Below are 18215 nucleotides of genomic sequence, written 5' to 3'. Positions count from 1 at the left end.
ACCAAGGATACAAACGTAACTATTTGCCCAACGATTGAATTACCAGCCATGGCCTACTAGTGGGTGAATTCTCCCTAATATCCTCATCGCCAGTCAGTGCCTACTAAGGCAGGGGATATGACTAAGAGGCCCCGAGCATCAGCCATAGTGGCAGCCTCCGGACGAACACAGTGATCTTGTAGAGGAAAACGTTTTGACGCAAAGTTTCTGGTGGAATTGCCAGTTAGTATATATTATTCCAAGTATTGTCATCCTTTTTATATGGTGATATCTATCAGTGATTAACTGTAGAACCACAGAAGACATTTTTATTGGTGAATGGTCAATGTTAGTTGCAAAAATTGTTTATAAAGAAAAAAAAAAAGAAAAATCTTTGTAGAAACATCGGCAAAGTGAAATCAACTTTCCCCCTTGATGGCAGTAGGCTCTCAGCGCATATGTTGCATATGCAAGGGATAATGTGATTTGTAAACTAATTATTTTTATACCGTCATATCGAAGTTATTATGATTTCTTTTGATAAAGAACAAAGAAGTATAGCATCTAATTAAATGAAACATAAATAAGACACAAGTTGGTGTGAAAAACGAAATCCAAGTTACATGAGTGTTTAAATAAATGGTTAAGCCTATTTCATTAATCAAGATAATATATTTTCTAGCTTGTTATCTAATTAATTGAGTTGTTTGAATATCTAGATGGTTGTAGCCTAAACATGGTTTTCCATTGATTACGTTTCATAAATACGTTTTATAAATACGTGCTTGGTTTACCACAATCTATAAACTTGTTTAGTAGAAATACGTTAAAAACATTTAGTTGAATCTTACGTAAAGATATTCATTTCATAATCTATTTCATAATATATATATATATATATATATATATATATATATATATATATATATACATATATATATATATATATATATATATATATATATATATATATATATATATATATATATATATATATATATATATATATATGCAAAAGAACCACAGGGAAAATGAAAATAGGAAAGATAAGCTTAAGTTCTGTCTGGTTTCCTATCTTCATTTTACATGTAGTTCTTATGCAACTAAACATCACGTTAGTCATTTTTACGCGCATATATATATATATATATATATATATATATATATATATATATATATATATATATATATATATATATATATCTGTGTGTGGGGGGAGGCGATTTCGGCACACTGGCATAGCTCGAGTATTAGATTTTGTAAAATTTAATAAAACGTGCATATAAATTGGATTTAGAATTTATGTTTCATTTAATCAGATGCTAAATTAGTCCAATGGTCATGCACTCGGTGGTTCCTGCTACAACTCATATCACACATTGAGAGGCGCACATGTTTCTACGGGCATTTTTTTTTCTTTTCTTTCAATAAACATTATTCTTGAACTAACATTGACCATTCACTATGGAAATGCCCTTTGTGGTTCTACAGTTAATCGCTGATGCTTATTATCACATAGATAGGATAACAATAATTGGAATAAAATATACTAACTGGCAACCCCACAACGAACTACGGCCGATGAATATTACAATTTGTTGCATTAGTTTTTTACACTGACTGCACATGGTTGCAAGAGTATGGGAGCACAGGGGGAAAAAGGGTCACCAAAATTTCATCTACTATATTAAAGAAAAGCGCTGCCATAAAAAACGTTTATAATTACCGATAAAATTATACTGCGATGATTATCAAGATAGAAAGGAAAATATAAAAAATTTATTACTTAAAAATAGATATTTTTCTTCTCCCTTTTATGAGAGAGAGAGAGAGAGAGAGAGAGAGAGAGAGAGAGAGAGAGAGAGAGAGAGAGAGAGAGAGAGAGAGAGAGATGTAAAATATTTAGTTGAGAATCCCGGTTCATGTAAAAAGTATATAAATCTCAACAAGTGGAAAATTTGTGATAAATGGGATACAAGTCCTGAAAAAAAAATGATTCAAGTAATACTTCAAGTAATACTTCAAAGGGTCATCCGAAAGCAATAAATTTTACAGCACAACGGTATGTTGTGAGCTAAGCAAGGTTTGCTGAGATAACATTCACGAAAACATTCAATATGTCATTCTTAATATGACTAAGGTTCGTGTAACTTGTAGCTTCAAGTAAATTAGCAGCTCCGAAGTTTAATAATGAAGACAATTGAAATCTATCAGCAATGCTGCAATAACTAAAGTAACTTCACACCAACCAATTCTATATAATCGATACAATTTTTTTTTTCGTACATTTTCAAAGCATTGAGTTATAATTATTAGTAACATGTTGTGGATGAGAATTTTCATTGTATTTTTTTTTTCTAGAATTAGACAGTCATAAAATTTACTCGCTAGCCTATTAGGTTGTTCACCTTCTTCTTGTGCTCTTTCTCTCTCCACTTCTGCAGTTTCCTCAACAGGGACCCTTGGAACAATGATCCTTGGTTCATCTACTTGTGGTCTTGTTTCAATCTCCGGTTCTGGTTCATGAAACACAGTTTCTTCTTCCCTGACGTCCTCTATTTCATCAGTTATTACAATTCTTGGATTTTCTTCATCCCTCACAACAATTTCTTCGTCCCTCACAACAATTTCTTCGTCCTCTGGTGCCATCTTGGCTTTCCTGGAACGTACTTCCCCCATAGGATTGGAGGCCATGCATTCATAGAAGCCAACATCATCGCCTTGCGTATTCTCAATCATAAGAGTTCCATCTGTGAGAATGCTGTACCTGTCCTTTTCGTCAATGACTTCATTGCTGTAAAATATAAAATAGAAAATAAAGCTATAGGATTGGATTGGCTTGATTTATCAAATTTGACCTGCATAGCCTGTCAATGGTGCCTGGGAGGCCATTCAGCTCCCATGTGAAACTGGGGGAAAACCCAACAGTTGCAGTATAATGTAAGCGTTAAGAGGTTAGACATCAAGGTGGAACGAAGAAAGAAAGCGAGGACGGAAGTGGGTGAATCAAGGCCAAGGGATCAAATGGATGCTACAAAGACGCCCAAAGAGGCCAATGCCGACAACGGGCTAATGATATCAGAGCGCTATGTTTTGAAATATTTCTTTATTTCAAACGCACATAAGCTATATCGAATTTCTCAAATTTAAAGGCAGTGATAGATGATAATCAAGTAAAAATGATAGGTGACATATACCTTCCCCATGCATATTTTTGTTAGCTTGTGATTGGATTTCAGAATAATTTGGACCAGAAGGCCCAACACTGGGATCCCGGAATCCACTCAGCACCTCTGTGCAACAGAGCGACAACACTGCAATTGCAGTACGAAAGAAAAGTCAAGAGGCTGAACAGAGAGATAAAAGACAGGAAGCGAGAACGAATATATAACAAAGGGCTAAAAAGCGAGAGCAACTGAGGACCAAAAGGATACTAAAAAGACCTTTGTGTAATATCGACAGTGCTGCGATTAAGGTCCACTGGCAGTAACTACCCCTATAGAGATAACAATTGCAAAGATGAAAATTAACACATTACTTCCTGAGATACAAGATATTCAGTAATCAACTGAAAGGTAGCAGCAATAAAAGCGTTAGCCAACACTCGCGTTAGTGAAACCAGTGCACTAGATTGCATTGTTCGTTTTTAGACCTCCTTGTTGCACAGTTGAAAATAATTGTATTTGAAAAGAAATCTGTGTTTGAACGACTAAAGTAATTAGCTATACAAACGTATCCATGATGTTCACTCATAATAACAATACACATTTATACCCATAAATAAAAATGCATTTTTAGGGAAAATCTTTCAAAACATGTAGTAGTAACAAATTTAGCTCTAATGATTTTGCAAACAAGCATTTAGCAAATACACAAGAATTTTTAAAGCAAAAACTATTGAGACAGATACAACATGTATGCTTCATAAAGCTGGAGGTGGATGTAAATAAAAAAAAATTTACTTGAGGTACATTACTAGTGTCATTACCAAAGCCCATATATGAAAATGTATCTGTAAGTAATGTGGTTGAACAAAAGCTTGTAGTCTATTAAATTCATTATTCCTCATATTGATATTATCTCTGGCATAATTCTAACCATCTTTTGTATTCAGATGTTTAAAGAATTTACCATCTTGTACGTACAGTAGTACAGCAGTCTTGCCTTCTATATCATAAAATCATTGCAGTGTTCTAGTAATTTTATTCCAGCTGTGACCAGATTGTAGAATGAACTTCCTAATCTTACAGTTGAATCAATGAAACATCAGAAGGTCAAACTTGCATAAAATGTTATTATGGAGATGTTGACATAATTCTCTCTTCATAGCTTATACTATATATAGCATCTATTTTAACGTTTTTACTGATCTTAAAATATCTTATATTGTTTATTCATTACTTCTCAATTACTGTATAATTTATTAACTTCCTTATTTCCTTCCCTCACTGGGCTGTTTTCCTTATGGAGCTCTAGGCTTATAGCATCCTGTTTTTCCAAATAGGGCTGTAATTTGGCTAATAATAATAATAATAATAATAATAATAATAATAATAATAATAATAATAATAACAACATTCTTATTCATACTAAAATTTAAAGTTGTAAGCTCTCAAAGTTTATTGACAGCCAACCTGTTCGAGAGGAAGACTTAAACTACTACTGACTGGTACTGAGAAGCTGCAATAATTATGGCACAAGAAATCAAATTAATAATCTCTAATTTTATATATAAAAAAAAGAGCAACCAGAGATTTTCTGGTTTCCGGGCGGTATGTTGTTACTCATTACCTTCAGCAAATATTTTTCTTGATAGGCTAATGGATGAGGTGACTGTCTAATTCTCTACCGATTCTTGGTCATAAATTCGAATCTTGGAGAGGATATAATTCATTATTGGATATGGTATTTCCAAAGTGACTAAATTTCTGAAAGGTATGTACAGTATATATATATATATATATATATATATATATATATATATATATATATATATATATATATATATATATATATATATATATGTGTATGTGTGTGTGTGTGTGTGTGTGTGTGTGTGTGTTTTTGTGTGCGTGTATATGTGTGTCTGTCTGTATGTGCTTGAACGTATGTATTCATCAAATTTCTATTCGAAATTAATATAAGAATTTAACAACAGAACATATTCTTTAACAAGGAATAAGATATGGAGTATCTCAAAACAACAACATACAAAACACTAATAAAAATTATCTTACTTGTGAAGCCAGACAACCTCTGGCTGTGGGTCACCCTCCACCTTGCAGGTAAAATAGGCTGTTCCTCCAAACCTTACGTCTACATCTGTTGGACCTTCTGTGATGAGAGGAGTTCCTGGAATAAAAAGAACAGGAAATAATTTAGGGAGAACTTATATTTTCTTGATCATCTGTAAGATAGCTTATACAAATATGGGAAAAAATACCAAATTAATGTTTTACATACAAATGACAAAGCCAAGAACGATGGCAAGGTCATGCACAACGTCTACAAAAAAGTCTTTTATGACTAAAGGTAGGTTTTTTAACACCTTCGATATTTGCCTTAAAGAATGTATGGACATTATCTCCCCAGAGTGAAATTTTCTTTCAAATTACATTCAAATAACTATACAAACAATATGAGATAAAACTATTTTAAGAATAAGGATATTACAATGTTCTAAGATTTCGAATTTCGACAGTAAAAGCAGATCGACACTTGGTCAACAAAAATTATCATAATTCAGAAATAGAATATCTTTAGTTAATGAAAAGTTAAATTTTCTCTTCCTGAATTTGAAATTGGTCAATAAATAAATCCGCCAAAATATAGACTAAAATAATAAAACGGCTTTGTACGTTTGTCTTAAATATAAATGATGAAGTGGAAAGATTAACCTTCGATCATTTGAATTTTAAGTCTCATGATATTGAGTCAGTCAATGCAGTTAGAATCAGGCTTTAAATAATACGATTGACATTCTAAATATTACCTAGTATCGAATTAAATCAATATAAATCACTTTACCTTATATAATGATCTATTTCTTTCTTTTCTCATTTTAAGGCTTTAATAATATAATTGTGCAAATTCCGGGTATGGCATACTTTTTTTTCCACTATACTTTACAATGAGAATTTCATTAGTGATGGTAAAAATATTTTTTCAGAAAAAAACAAATATGGCGAATAAAATGTATTCGCCCATCCTCTCAGATATACTTTGAACATATAAAGTAATGATTTCCAGATTGGCATTGTTGAGTTCTTGGTGTTTATAATATTAGTAAACATTGTTGCGATAATCTCTATGTTTGAGTAACACAACCCTCTACTCAGAAAACATTCTACATGATCTATATACGAAACTGGTTAGATTTCTCAAACTAGTTTTCCATAAAAATAGGTTTACAGTTGATTTGTATTCGAAGCTTTCTTTGTATGAAATGGAAAGCTTTCAATTGCATAAACGGCAATTTCTTTGTATCCATCTATCTATTAACACGCCCCATATTACTTCAACCCTAATAAGCATTCACCATTCATTCACGTGATATAAATTGCCACTGTCTTGGCAGTTGAAAGGTGACAAAACTGTCAAACCCTCTCCTAATTTATATAAAATAAAACTAGAAATCAGTGTTTATTTTCACGTCAATGCCTTGAGAAGATACTCAATTCTCCAATGTTCATCTTAATGGTAATATCTACGGGAAAATTATTTAAACAAAATCTTACCTCTACATTGAAATTCTGAGTCAGTCAGTGATGTGAGACTTTTCCCTTGAAGAGGAACAGGGAACTGACAAGTGGCAGCTACTTGAGTTCGATGCTGTTTCTCCTTGACCATCTGAGCCAGCCACATCAGTTGGCAGTCGCAGACAAGAGCATTGGAATCCAAACGGCTGTTGAATCACCGTCATTCTATCAGTTCATATGCGATATTCAAACAACAATTTCAAATACCGAAATTCAATATTTGTAAGCTAACTACACATAAAACTAACTGTTTAATGGTATGCAAAACTTTCAGAAATCTTTGAAAGTCCATAATATATATATATATATATATATATATATATATATATATATATATATATATATATATATATATATATATATATATATATATATATATATATATATATATATATATATATATATATATATATATATATATATATATATATATATATATATATATATATATATATATATATATATATATATATATATATATATATATATATATATATACTCAGTAAAATATACTTTTCTTTGGTCAAATATTAACAGTCTTTTAAAAACCTCAAATGAATGAGGAAATTCAAGGTAATAGACTATATTTGGTTTTCCTCAAAATGTACTTACAGCCTCCTCAGAGAATGAAGATTCTTGAAGGCTCCTTTCGGCACTCTCTGCAAGCGGTTATTGTGGAGAAACCTACCAAGAGAGATAGACTTAAAGGTAGAGTTGAGAATAAAATATAATAAGTAAATCATTAAATGAAAAAAAAAACACTATTTTTGTGGCCGTAAGAAGAATTCGTCGCTCCAGAGGACCATGTTTAATACATAAGAAATCAATCAAAAATACTGGACTCATGAAACCTTAGCTGTCGTGCTCTCCTGCCTATATTTTTCGCATCATGACTGATCAAAATTGGGATATGCCCCATTCTACCGATGATACCAGAACTTGCTCTGCTTTATTGACAACTAAAATATCTTATGAGGGAAAAGCCATTGTACCGGGCACTATTGCCAAAATAAAATTAGGTAAAGTCCCAGGAATAGTATCATGTTTCTGTACTAAAAAAAAGGTTATATTGAGTCTACAACATCATGCTGTATACCACATGATTACCAGTTTAATTATGCACCTTTTGGCACTAGTTTCATGCAAATCAGATACAAATTGGCAACATATGGCAAATAGAGGTTTTTCCCCTTTTCGTGACCTTAGCCCTGACTTTTGACCCAATCACTCCCAAAATGCAATCAAATTATCCTTGCATCATGGTCAATCATCCCACCAATTTTCATGGAATTCGGTCAAATAGTTTTTGAGTTATGGGAATCACAAATACACAGACAGACATACAAATACCCGCCTATCACAATATAATCTTCGCAACGAAGTTGGTGAAGGTAATAACGAATGGGTAAAAAAAGATTATTAGAAGAAACTCTGCGAATACCAAGGGAAAAAAAAAAAAAAAAAAAAAACTTGAGGGGCACTCAGTAGAGTGCAGACCTCCACCACGGCAGCTTATAACTCGATCTTGACCTTTGACCTTACCATGTATTAATTGGCGTGGTTTTTCATATACTCAAATATGAACTAAAGTTTTAAGTCTCTGTGACAACGATGTCCAAACTTATGGCTTATTACGGTAATTGGACATTCTGCTTGACTTTGACTTTGATCTTTGACCTTGACCTTGCAAAATGTATTCATTTCTAGCTTTTTGAATAAAAGTTAATCCCTGCAAGTTTCATCACTCTACGATCAAGATTGTGGCCAGGAAGATTTTCACAAACAAACACACACACAAACAAGGGATAAAACATAACCTTCTTCCAACTTTGTTGGCGGAGGTAACAAAGGAAAAGTTCTGACAAATCTATAAATACAAGAAGCACAAAACCAGCTGACAATGAATAGCTAATGATAACGATCTCTTGCTGTGTCCATAATAACAATTGCAACAATAAAAAATAATCAGACAAGTTCAACAGCGCAATGTAAAGGAGCTTCACGAGGTTACCATCATTAAAGCAAACAAAATAATTGTAAAATGGAAGTCAAACCTCGTGAAGAACACTTTTCGTCCATTACTTAATGTAATGTTACCATGAAAAGTTCATCTGACTCTTCTTTCATCCCCGGGAATGTTAAACTGTTCGCTGCAACTTACTAACAGGGATCCTATTCTGTTCTTAACATTCAACGGTGTACAATTCTAATACTACGGTTACCATTTAATGCCCACATATGATAAAAAGCTTTAAAAATGGGTAAATAAATTCTCAATGCAGGTTATTAACAAAATAATGGATTTTCTTTGGACTTTCTATAGCCACAGTTTTTAAACTCCTATTTAAGGCAGGAAAAACAAGATTTCATCAATAAAATATAGGCTTATATTAATATTGAAGTGAAAGAAATGAATGATTGCCTCATATCCTTGAAAATTACACCTAGTTCTCGAACTATACTATAAATGTTCTTGGCTTCTTATGATTTCAAATTGAGAATTTAATGGTTAAACTGTTGTTTTTGAAGACCTTTGGCGGCCAATTCAAAGGTAAGAATTGTAATCGATAATACTCTTTTTAACACCAGCAAGTAGTAGGCTGGCAAGGGCACCAGTCACTTGTTGAAATACTACTGAATTATTAAGTCTTTTGACTGGCCAGACAGTACTACATTGGATCAGTCTCTATGATTTACGGCTTATATTTCTTTGGCATACTCATACAGTGAATAATCTGGCCTATTCTTGCCACATTCACCTCTGACAACCTGACAACACTGAGATTACCAAATAATTCTTCTTCGTTCAAAGGGTTAACTACTGCAATGTAATTGTCCAGAGGCTACTTTCCTCTTGGTAAGGGTAGAAGATATTCTTTAGCTATGGTAAGCAGCTCTCCAAGGAGGACACTCCAAAATCAAACTATTGTTGTCTAGTCTTGGGTAGTGCCATAGCCTATGTACACCATGATCTTCCACTATCTTGGGGTAGAGTTCTCTTGCTTGAAGGTACACTCGGGCACATTATTCTATCTTATTTCTTCTTCTCTTGTTTTTATTGAATTTTTTATAGTTTATATATGAAAGATCTATTTTAATGTTGTTACAGGTCTTGAAATATTTTAGTTGTTCACTACTTTTCTTGTAGTTTATTTACTTCCTTAATTCCTTTCCTCACTTAGCTATTTTTCTCTGTTGGAGCCTTTGGGCTTATAGCATTCTGCTTTTCCAATTAGGGTTGTAGCTTAGATAATAATAATAATAATAATAATAATAATAATGATAATAATAATAATAATAATAATAATATACACCTTGTTGTACAGTGCAATGCAAACAATCAAATACAAACACTCGTACACATACAAACACACAGACACATATTTACAGTATATATATATATATATATATATATATATATATATATATATATATATATATATAAAATATATTATATTTATATATATATATATATACACACATATATATATGAATATATATATATATATATATATATATATATATATATATATATATATATATGTGTGTGTGTGTATATGTGTGTGAAACATGTATGTACGTGTGCGAGTCAACTCATCTTTCTTTTCACGTATAAATTAATTTCTTATTACAAAAGTCATAAAAATAAGACAATTATCCTGATTAAATATAACCCAACAATAAATCAAGAAGGAATTCTATGCCTGAAAGATCAATGTGCATTAGTCCTATTGCCTTTTCTTCTATATAAGGTTTTTTCTGTATTCATCTATACACAAATCAGTATAATACTTGTGCATAAGATTATTTTAAAATACAGGAAACTGCCCGAATAAAAAATCTCGGAAAAAACTTTCTTTCATAGAAAATTCATCTCTTCCAGGTCACTGACTATGCATACCACATTATGATATCTAGAAAAAACTAATGAAGTCCTCATATAAAGAGAGTTCTAAATTAAAAATGGAGCTGAAACTAACGCCAAATAAGCGTCAATGATTGGGCCGCATTGTACGTGATATAATCCTTTTTTTCTCTATTTGCAACACATAAAACGTCAATCTAATATGACAAACACTCGAAAATCTAGTCTCAAAATAAATTTGATACAAATGCTAGAAAATCTAAAATACATCTACAGAAATCTTATAATCATCCACGAAACTCTATGCAGTAAAACTAAATTGTCCAGATACTTAGAATAAGGTACGGAAATACTGGGGTAGTCAGCCACTGTCATTTAGAAATGTATTTACAAAAGCTCCTTGCCATTGTGAACGATATTATATAATATAAGGCAAAGCATGCTATGTGATCGTTATAGAAAGTTAACACTACTGGCCTACCTTGTCAAAAAAAAAAAAAAAAATTATGCAACAGGTTAACCTCTTTAGAATCTTATCTAGGGTAAAATTTAAAAGTCCTACTGCATATTGTAAGTATACGCCCGTTTCACTTAAGTACAGCGATAAAACATAGTAATTTCTTGGATTCACGAGCTTCGCTTATATCAGCCAGCACATTTATATATTCGAGTTATAATTACAGTATGTATCGTAGCTCCAGGGCTCTCAAGCTATCAAGTATCAAAGCGAGTAGTATAAAACATTTCCTTAAATTACTCGTTAGCTTTGACATCACATTGTTTACTTGTATTATTATTCATATTCTTTTTAAAACTTCTTTCCTAAATAAATTAGTTGAAATTTCCCATGAAGTTTAGACATTTCCAACGCAATAGTACCACGGAGAAAGTATAGGAGGGTCAAAGATATACTAACGTTTGTTTTCCAGTAAACTGTTCAGTAAAACGCAATAAATGGACCAATTTTTACTTTAGTTCAAATACAAGGTCACCTACCGATAAGTCTGAGGGTTTATGTATAAGAAAAGTTTCTTTTTCTCAATTATCTAATCATGAGTTTGAATTTATTTCAAGACTTCACTTATGTCAAATCATATGGATGTGGAGTTATTGAGAAGGTTTCGTAAAATGCTATCACAGTTTTTTTATGTTATTATCAGTTATAATATAAAATTTTCATATGGAAAAGCAAACGGGCTATCAGCTCATAGGACAAGATTCCGCAGACCAGGATGCCATATATGATTAAATTGAATAAAGCAAGGAAAAAAATAGATAGATATGAACAAAAGCCTCTATAACGGCTACATCAGTAAAAGAAGTATTACTAATCAATTTGATATATGCAAGTAACAAGAAAGTGATTAGGAAAATAGCGAGTAAGAATGAATGTCTTATCAACAAATTCACTTATGTGGTATGATTAATAAACGTTTTAGAAACAAGAAAATGGATAATAATGTGGAAGGTGTTAATCTATTATACCTGTTTAGACCATAATCATATGGTCACCACTGGGGCAGAAAAATCTAACTATTACCGAGATCCCCATATACAGCTGACCAGATACAACTACGAGGCCTTCAAACGCAAACTGATATGGCCGGAGGATAAGTACTCATTATTCTTTGGTTCATATCCATTTCCTTTAGGATCAGATAATAATAAACTTAACGGAATGTTCTTCACTTTACTTCAAGGGCTACTTTCCTACTCTCTACAGGACCTCCTTAGTCATTTTATCATATACGTTCGAAAGCATTCAACATTTTATACCACATATTGCTCGTTTATTGTCAAATCCAAATTATTGAAGCACTTGGAAAACATGGAAGTCTTCAGATTCTTTTTCAAAGCCTTAATATCTTAAATATTTCGAATGACTATTGGGAGCTTATTGTATAGTCTTGGGGCTGTATATTTAAAGGCTCTGTGGCCTACAGTAGACATATATATATATATATATATATATATATATATATATATATATATATATATATATATATATATATATATATATATATATATATATATATATATATATATATATATATATATATATAGGTTCCAATAATTTGAAACCATCTGTAACTATTCTCGTGTCAACATGATTTGTTGGCTGCACAATATGTAGCAATACTCTTAGATATTTTGGACGTCCCGTTCTGATAACGTGATGGGTTATTTTACATATTTTAAACTCAATTCTCATATTAATAGGCAGCCAGTGTAAATTATTAGTATAGGAGTAATCCTTTCTCGGGGTGGAACAAATTTTATCAGTCTAGCTCCTCTGTTTATTATGTTTTTTTGATTTCTTAAATTGCACTTTTGGCAAATTGTAGTAGATGGAGTTAGAGTAGTCAATCCTGGTAATAACAGTTTATCACAAGTTTCTTTGCAGAATGTTCATCCACGTACTTCTTTATAAAAGCAATGTTTCTCAGATGATAACCAGCAGTTTTTACTACATTATCTATTAGGGCATTGAAAGAAAAGTTACAATCAAGAGATACGCCTAAATCACGAACTTTACTGGATACAGGGGCAGAGTTCTTATTCATGTTTATTTCAATATCACCCAAGTTTCTCACGCTGTTTTTTATTTTTCCAACCACTTTTAGTTGTTTGAGTGTCATCCATTCCCTCATACTGGCAAGAGTTCGGTTTAGAGTTCCAGTAGTGTCGTCTATATCATTTATAGAGAAATAAAATTGTGTAGCATCTGCAAATAGTTTGAGCTTCACTCTATGCCTTTGTAGTATTTTCGACAGACCAATATAAATACAGAATAGGATTGAACCCAGTGCACTCCCCTGAGGTACCCCTCAGTTGAAAGGTTTATATGATGAATAAGAGTTTCCAATTTGCACACAGTAATTTCTGTCAACCAAGTAGTCGTTTTAGTATTCAAAAGCTTGATCTTCAATACCTTTAGACCATAGATCGATTAGTAGCAGTTCATGCACAACTGTTTCAAAAGGAGCACCAAGATCAAGTAATATTAAAATATTACATTTGTTTTCATCCATCAATTCCAGCATATCATTTACAGCAGAACAGATAGCTGTCTCCGAAGAGTATAATTTTCTGTAAGCAGACTGGTTGTCTGGAAGATTCTATTTTTTTCTAGTTGACTAATTAGTTGTTCAAGAATTATATATTCTAGCGCTTTTGAAATAAAGGATATATTCGAAATAGGCCTATTATTATTATTATTATTGTTATTATTATTATTATTATTATTATTATTACTTGCTAAGCTACAACCCTACTTGGAAAATCAGGATGCTATAATCCCATGGGCTCCAACAGGGAAAATAGCCTAATGAAGAAAGGAAAAATAAAATATTTTACGAACAGTAACAACATTAAAATAAATATACGAGATTAATTCCTCATATTCTATAGAACTTTTCAGAACCGGTGTGACTATATCCATTTTCCAGATTTGGGTAACTTACGCTCACGGTGGTTATTTTGCTATTCTCATAATTATATCAGCTAGACTAGAAAAGTTTCTTTCTCCAGTTACTTCAGATTTTGGCATTGGATCGATCGCACAGTTTGTCTTCTTTGCTCTCTTGATAATCATGGTGACATCGTCTTGTGTTATATTATTGAATCTTTTTAATTTTATCTGTGTATCTGGTGTATCATTAATCTGATGTTGAATATTTGTAAACGATATAGTTATAATTTATACTTAGTTTTTAAAGAGTACTAGAAAATTATTTGCTAGTCCCTGGTCACTGTACCTCTCTAGTAGCTTTTTTTTTATTTACATTTCCCATTGTACCATTAAGAAGACTATATAACTTATTTATGTCTATTGCTGCATCGCGGGTCTTTCTCCTATAGTATTCGCGTTTTTTTCCTTCGTAGTAGGTAATTATCTTGGCACATTTGTTTTGTATTCTACCCATGTACTTTTAGTTTTTAACCGATTTTACTTTCTTTATGTCTTTTTCCCTCTTTTTTTTTTTTCAAAGTCTCCCCATCCAACCAAGGAGATCAGGCTTTAACAATTAATAGCCTGTTCCATCAGTGGAAATATGTATCATATTCACTTTTACTAACACTATAATATATGGTCATAATGCAGTCAACACGCATACCACCCAACAAATGTTGGTTATCATGATCGCAGGGAATGCTGATTTCATTATCTATTTTCTTTGTAACTTCTGCAATAAATACAAAAGGAGAGAAGTTTGACTTATGTCTAAAGTTTATTTTCTTCACCACTACGTGTTTCTGAAGAGGTAGTCTAAACGAAATAATTTTGTTCACTAGAAGAATGGTGCTCTTCTCTTCTACAGTTATATCAGATGCAAATTTGAATAGTTTTATTACCAACAGATTTTATACTTACATAGCCACAGTTATTGACATCCTTAGTATTCATGGTCAGTATTTTCTGCTAGTCTTTTCAATTCCAAATCATAAGATTTGCAATGTTTTGAACTCACTATGTGGTAATTTTGTTTGTTTAACTTAGTGAAGTTTATTCATTCTACTTGCTGCAACTTACATTCTTTGGTGGAATGTTTTTTGCTGAACATTTCCCGCTCAGTCTCAAACTTGCAATCTTTTTCAAAATATCCATACCTCTGACAGTGGTAGCAGGTGATTACATGGTACCTATCACATATGTATAAGTACCCCATCGAAACATAACTTTGTCACTATTATCATGAATAGCCTTCCGAACTTGAGGATCACATTTCAACAAGTATTGGGGAGTGCCAGCTGCTGCACTTTCCTTGAATACCAGACTTATCTTCTCTTCTATGTTTTGGATATGATCCAGGCAACAATTTCTTTGAATCAAAACATTTACTACTTCATCTTCATCATTGTATACATTGCATATCATTTCTTCATGTTTTAGTTTTCCAATTTTCCTTGTCTCGGTGTTGGCAACCATGGCTTGAATCTTGTTTGCTGCTTCCTCTCTGATCTTTTCATCGGCAAAGTTTCTAACAATATTTCCATTTAAGGTTGACCTCGTATTAGGAATTGGAATGTCTTCAAGTGCATGTTCGACTGCATATTTTCTGTCAGTGATTTTAGTAGATGCCTTAGTCAATTTAATTACCAGTAGATTTTTTCCTTGACTTTGTCAGCAGATGTCAGTTTCTCTGGTTTTGGGTCCATCAGTGTTTGAAGTGTTAATTTAATTGATTCCATATTCATCACTAGATTATCAATTTTCTAAGTGAGATAGAGGTAAGCTCCACAATTTGGTTTGCCAATTCAGTGATTTTCTCTTCACGTTCATCTATATTAAGGTTTTTAATTTTCAATTCCTCCTCCATTTTCGATATAACTGTTTTGGCTATTCTGGCTTCATTTATGCACTGTGGAAAAATCCATTTCAAGCTTTTGATATTTTGTACCAACCGTGTGTCACACAATCGTACATAGTAACGACATTTCATTTTGTGTATATGTTATGCTTGTATCTTCGCTCTCCCCTCGCACTGATAAGAACTTGAAATAACATGTCTGTTGTTCTCACCGTTAACTGTTAACCGGTGCGGTGTCCGTTGAACATGAAATTGACTGTTATGTCTTTTATGCCCTTTTTGCCTGGAGTTTATGTATATATAAACGAATGTTCTGTAATAAACTTACTCAGTTGCTTTCATCCTGCCTTTGAGTCACAACCTTCTCTCGGCCCATCACATTGGTGACCATGGAAGTCAACTCTCTCCTCCCGCCTTCCAACCCCCCTCGCCCCTCCGTCATTGGTACTATGGAGGACTCCACGGAAGTTGGCACCGCCACATTGAAACTTTCGTCGTTCGCCAGCGGAGAGGCGTTTGCTTGGTTTCAGCGCGCAGAAGTCCAGTTCAGCATCAAGGGCGTGACTCGCTCAACCACCAAAGCAGATTATGTTCTCGCGGCGATACCCGAGGACACCTGCCCGGAAATATCTGACTGGCTTTGTGAACAAGGAGACACCCCAATAGCGTATGCCGCCCTCAAAACATACCTTCTGCAGCAGTACTCGACGTCGTCAGCCGCCCGTATAGCTAAGCTTTTTCAGCTCTCTCAACAACCGTTGGGGACCTCAGGGAAATGACCAATATCGGTCGCCTGCAACCTTGTGAAGTGAGCCTATTTCGTGCCCTTTGGATACGCCGTTTACCCGAACCTGTACGCACTGCCATACCCGATGTCGATAGTTTACCCATAGAGGACTTGATGACCAAACCCGACGCCCTTATGGACAGCCACTTCACGACCTTCAAGACCTCAACCGAAGCTGACATGAATGCTGTAGGACATATACGCCTACTCCATGACGTGCCGAAGCGGCGACAAAGCCACCCATCACCCACCACTCACTCGCGCCTCAACCAACGACTTCTACAGCCACTTACTGCCTCCCATCGTCCGCAGTTTTGCTACTACCACTACAGATTAGGGGCACCCACGAAGAAATGTGCCAAGGATTATCAGTGGCCAAAAAACGTGTAAGTAGTAAGTAGGCCATCGCTAATAGCGGTGGCCTCCCGTGTTTCTAATCTTTTCTTTTTACATGATGCAGGAACGGGCGTGCGAATTTTGGTAGACACGGGTGCTTGTCATTCTCTTTTGCCAAGGGAACTCTTCAGGACAGGACGTAGTCTGTCTACATCTCCCAACGTCCGTCTGGTAGCTGCCAATGGATCTGCGATACCCACCTACGGTTATGAGAACCTCACATTATCGTTTGGAAACGGTAAATTTAATTGGAAGTTTCTCGTTGTTGACGTCACATTGCCAATCCTCGGTGCGGATTTCCTCTCTCATTTCCACCTTCTGGTCGATGTCGCCCCCCGACGATTGGTCAACGCAGACTCGTACTTTTCGATACCTCTTCAACCCCCACCCCCACCCCCCAACCTCGATCTCCACATCAGCGCACCCACGGATGCCTACGCCCACCTCCCCATGTCGTACCCAGAAGTTTTCCGTCCAAAACTTCACCAAATGCCCACGGCTCCTGCCAAGCACGGTATTTATCACCATATCGAGACAACAGGACCCCCAGTCTTCGCAAAATTCAGACGTCTCGCACCGGAATGATTGGCAGCCTCCAAACAGACGTTCGCCGAAATGGAGGAAATGGGCCCTTGCCAAAGGACCTCCAGCCCATGGTCCTCACCCTTACACATCGTTCTGAAGAAAGACGGCTCCCTCCGTCCATGCGGGGATTACAGGCGCCTGAACATGCAAACAGAACTGGATCACTACCCCCTCCCAAACATCGCCGACGTGACCTCCTACCTGCACAAAGCGAAAGTTTTCTCCGTCCTCGACCTCCTGAAGGGGTATTATCAGGTGCCTATGAACCCAGAAGACATCCCCAAGACCACCATCACCACTCCGTTTGGTACTTACACCTTCAATTACTCCTGTTTTGGCCTTCGTAATTCTGGGGCCACTTTTCAACGTCTCATGGATGGCATCATATGGGACCTCCCCTTCTGTGTATGTTATGTGGACGACATACTTGTATTCTCTTCCTCAAAAGAGGAATACCTCCGTCACCTGCGCATCGTGCTCGACAACCTGCAACAAAACGGCCTTGCAGTCCGGTACGACGAGTGTATCTTTGG

General features: G+C 34.4%; 1 protein-coding gene across 2 annotated transcripts in view; it reads right to left on the bottom strand.

The window, feature by feature from the left end:
- Positions 1-18215, bottom strand: part of Pxn (Peroxidasin) — a 425335-nt gene that overhangs the window by 317542 nt on the left and 89578 nt on the right. For both annotated transcript variants that reach the window (XM_068351797.1, XM_068351798.1), the window contains exons 5-8: positions 7350-7421; positions 6717-6883; positions 5217-5331; positions 2388-2773 (exon numbers count right to left, since the gene is read on the bottom strand). In XM_068351797.1, the coding sequence (XP_068207898.1) occupies positions 2388-2773; positions 5217-5331; positions 6717-6843 (628 nt within the window). In that variant the 5' untranslated portion in view covers positions 6844-6883; positions 7350-7421. The remainder of the gene's footprint in view (positions 1-2387; positions 2774-5216; positions 5332-6716; positions 6884-7349; positions 7422-18215) is intronic.

This window comes from Palaemon carinicauda, chromosome 28, assembly GCF_036898095.1.
Source record: "Palaemon carinicauda isolate YSFRI2023 chromosome 28, ASM3689809v2, whole genome shotgun sequence".
Lineage (NCBI taxonomy): Eukaryota > Metazoa > Arthropoda > Malacostraca > Decapoda > Palaemonidae > Palaemon > Palaemon carinicauda.
Note: the sequence above shows the minus strand (reverse complement) of the source record. Positions and strands in the feature narration are given on the sequence as shown.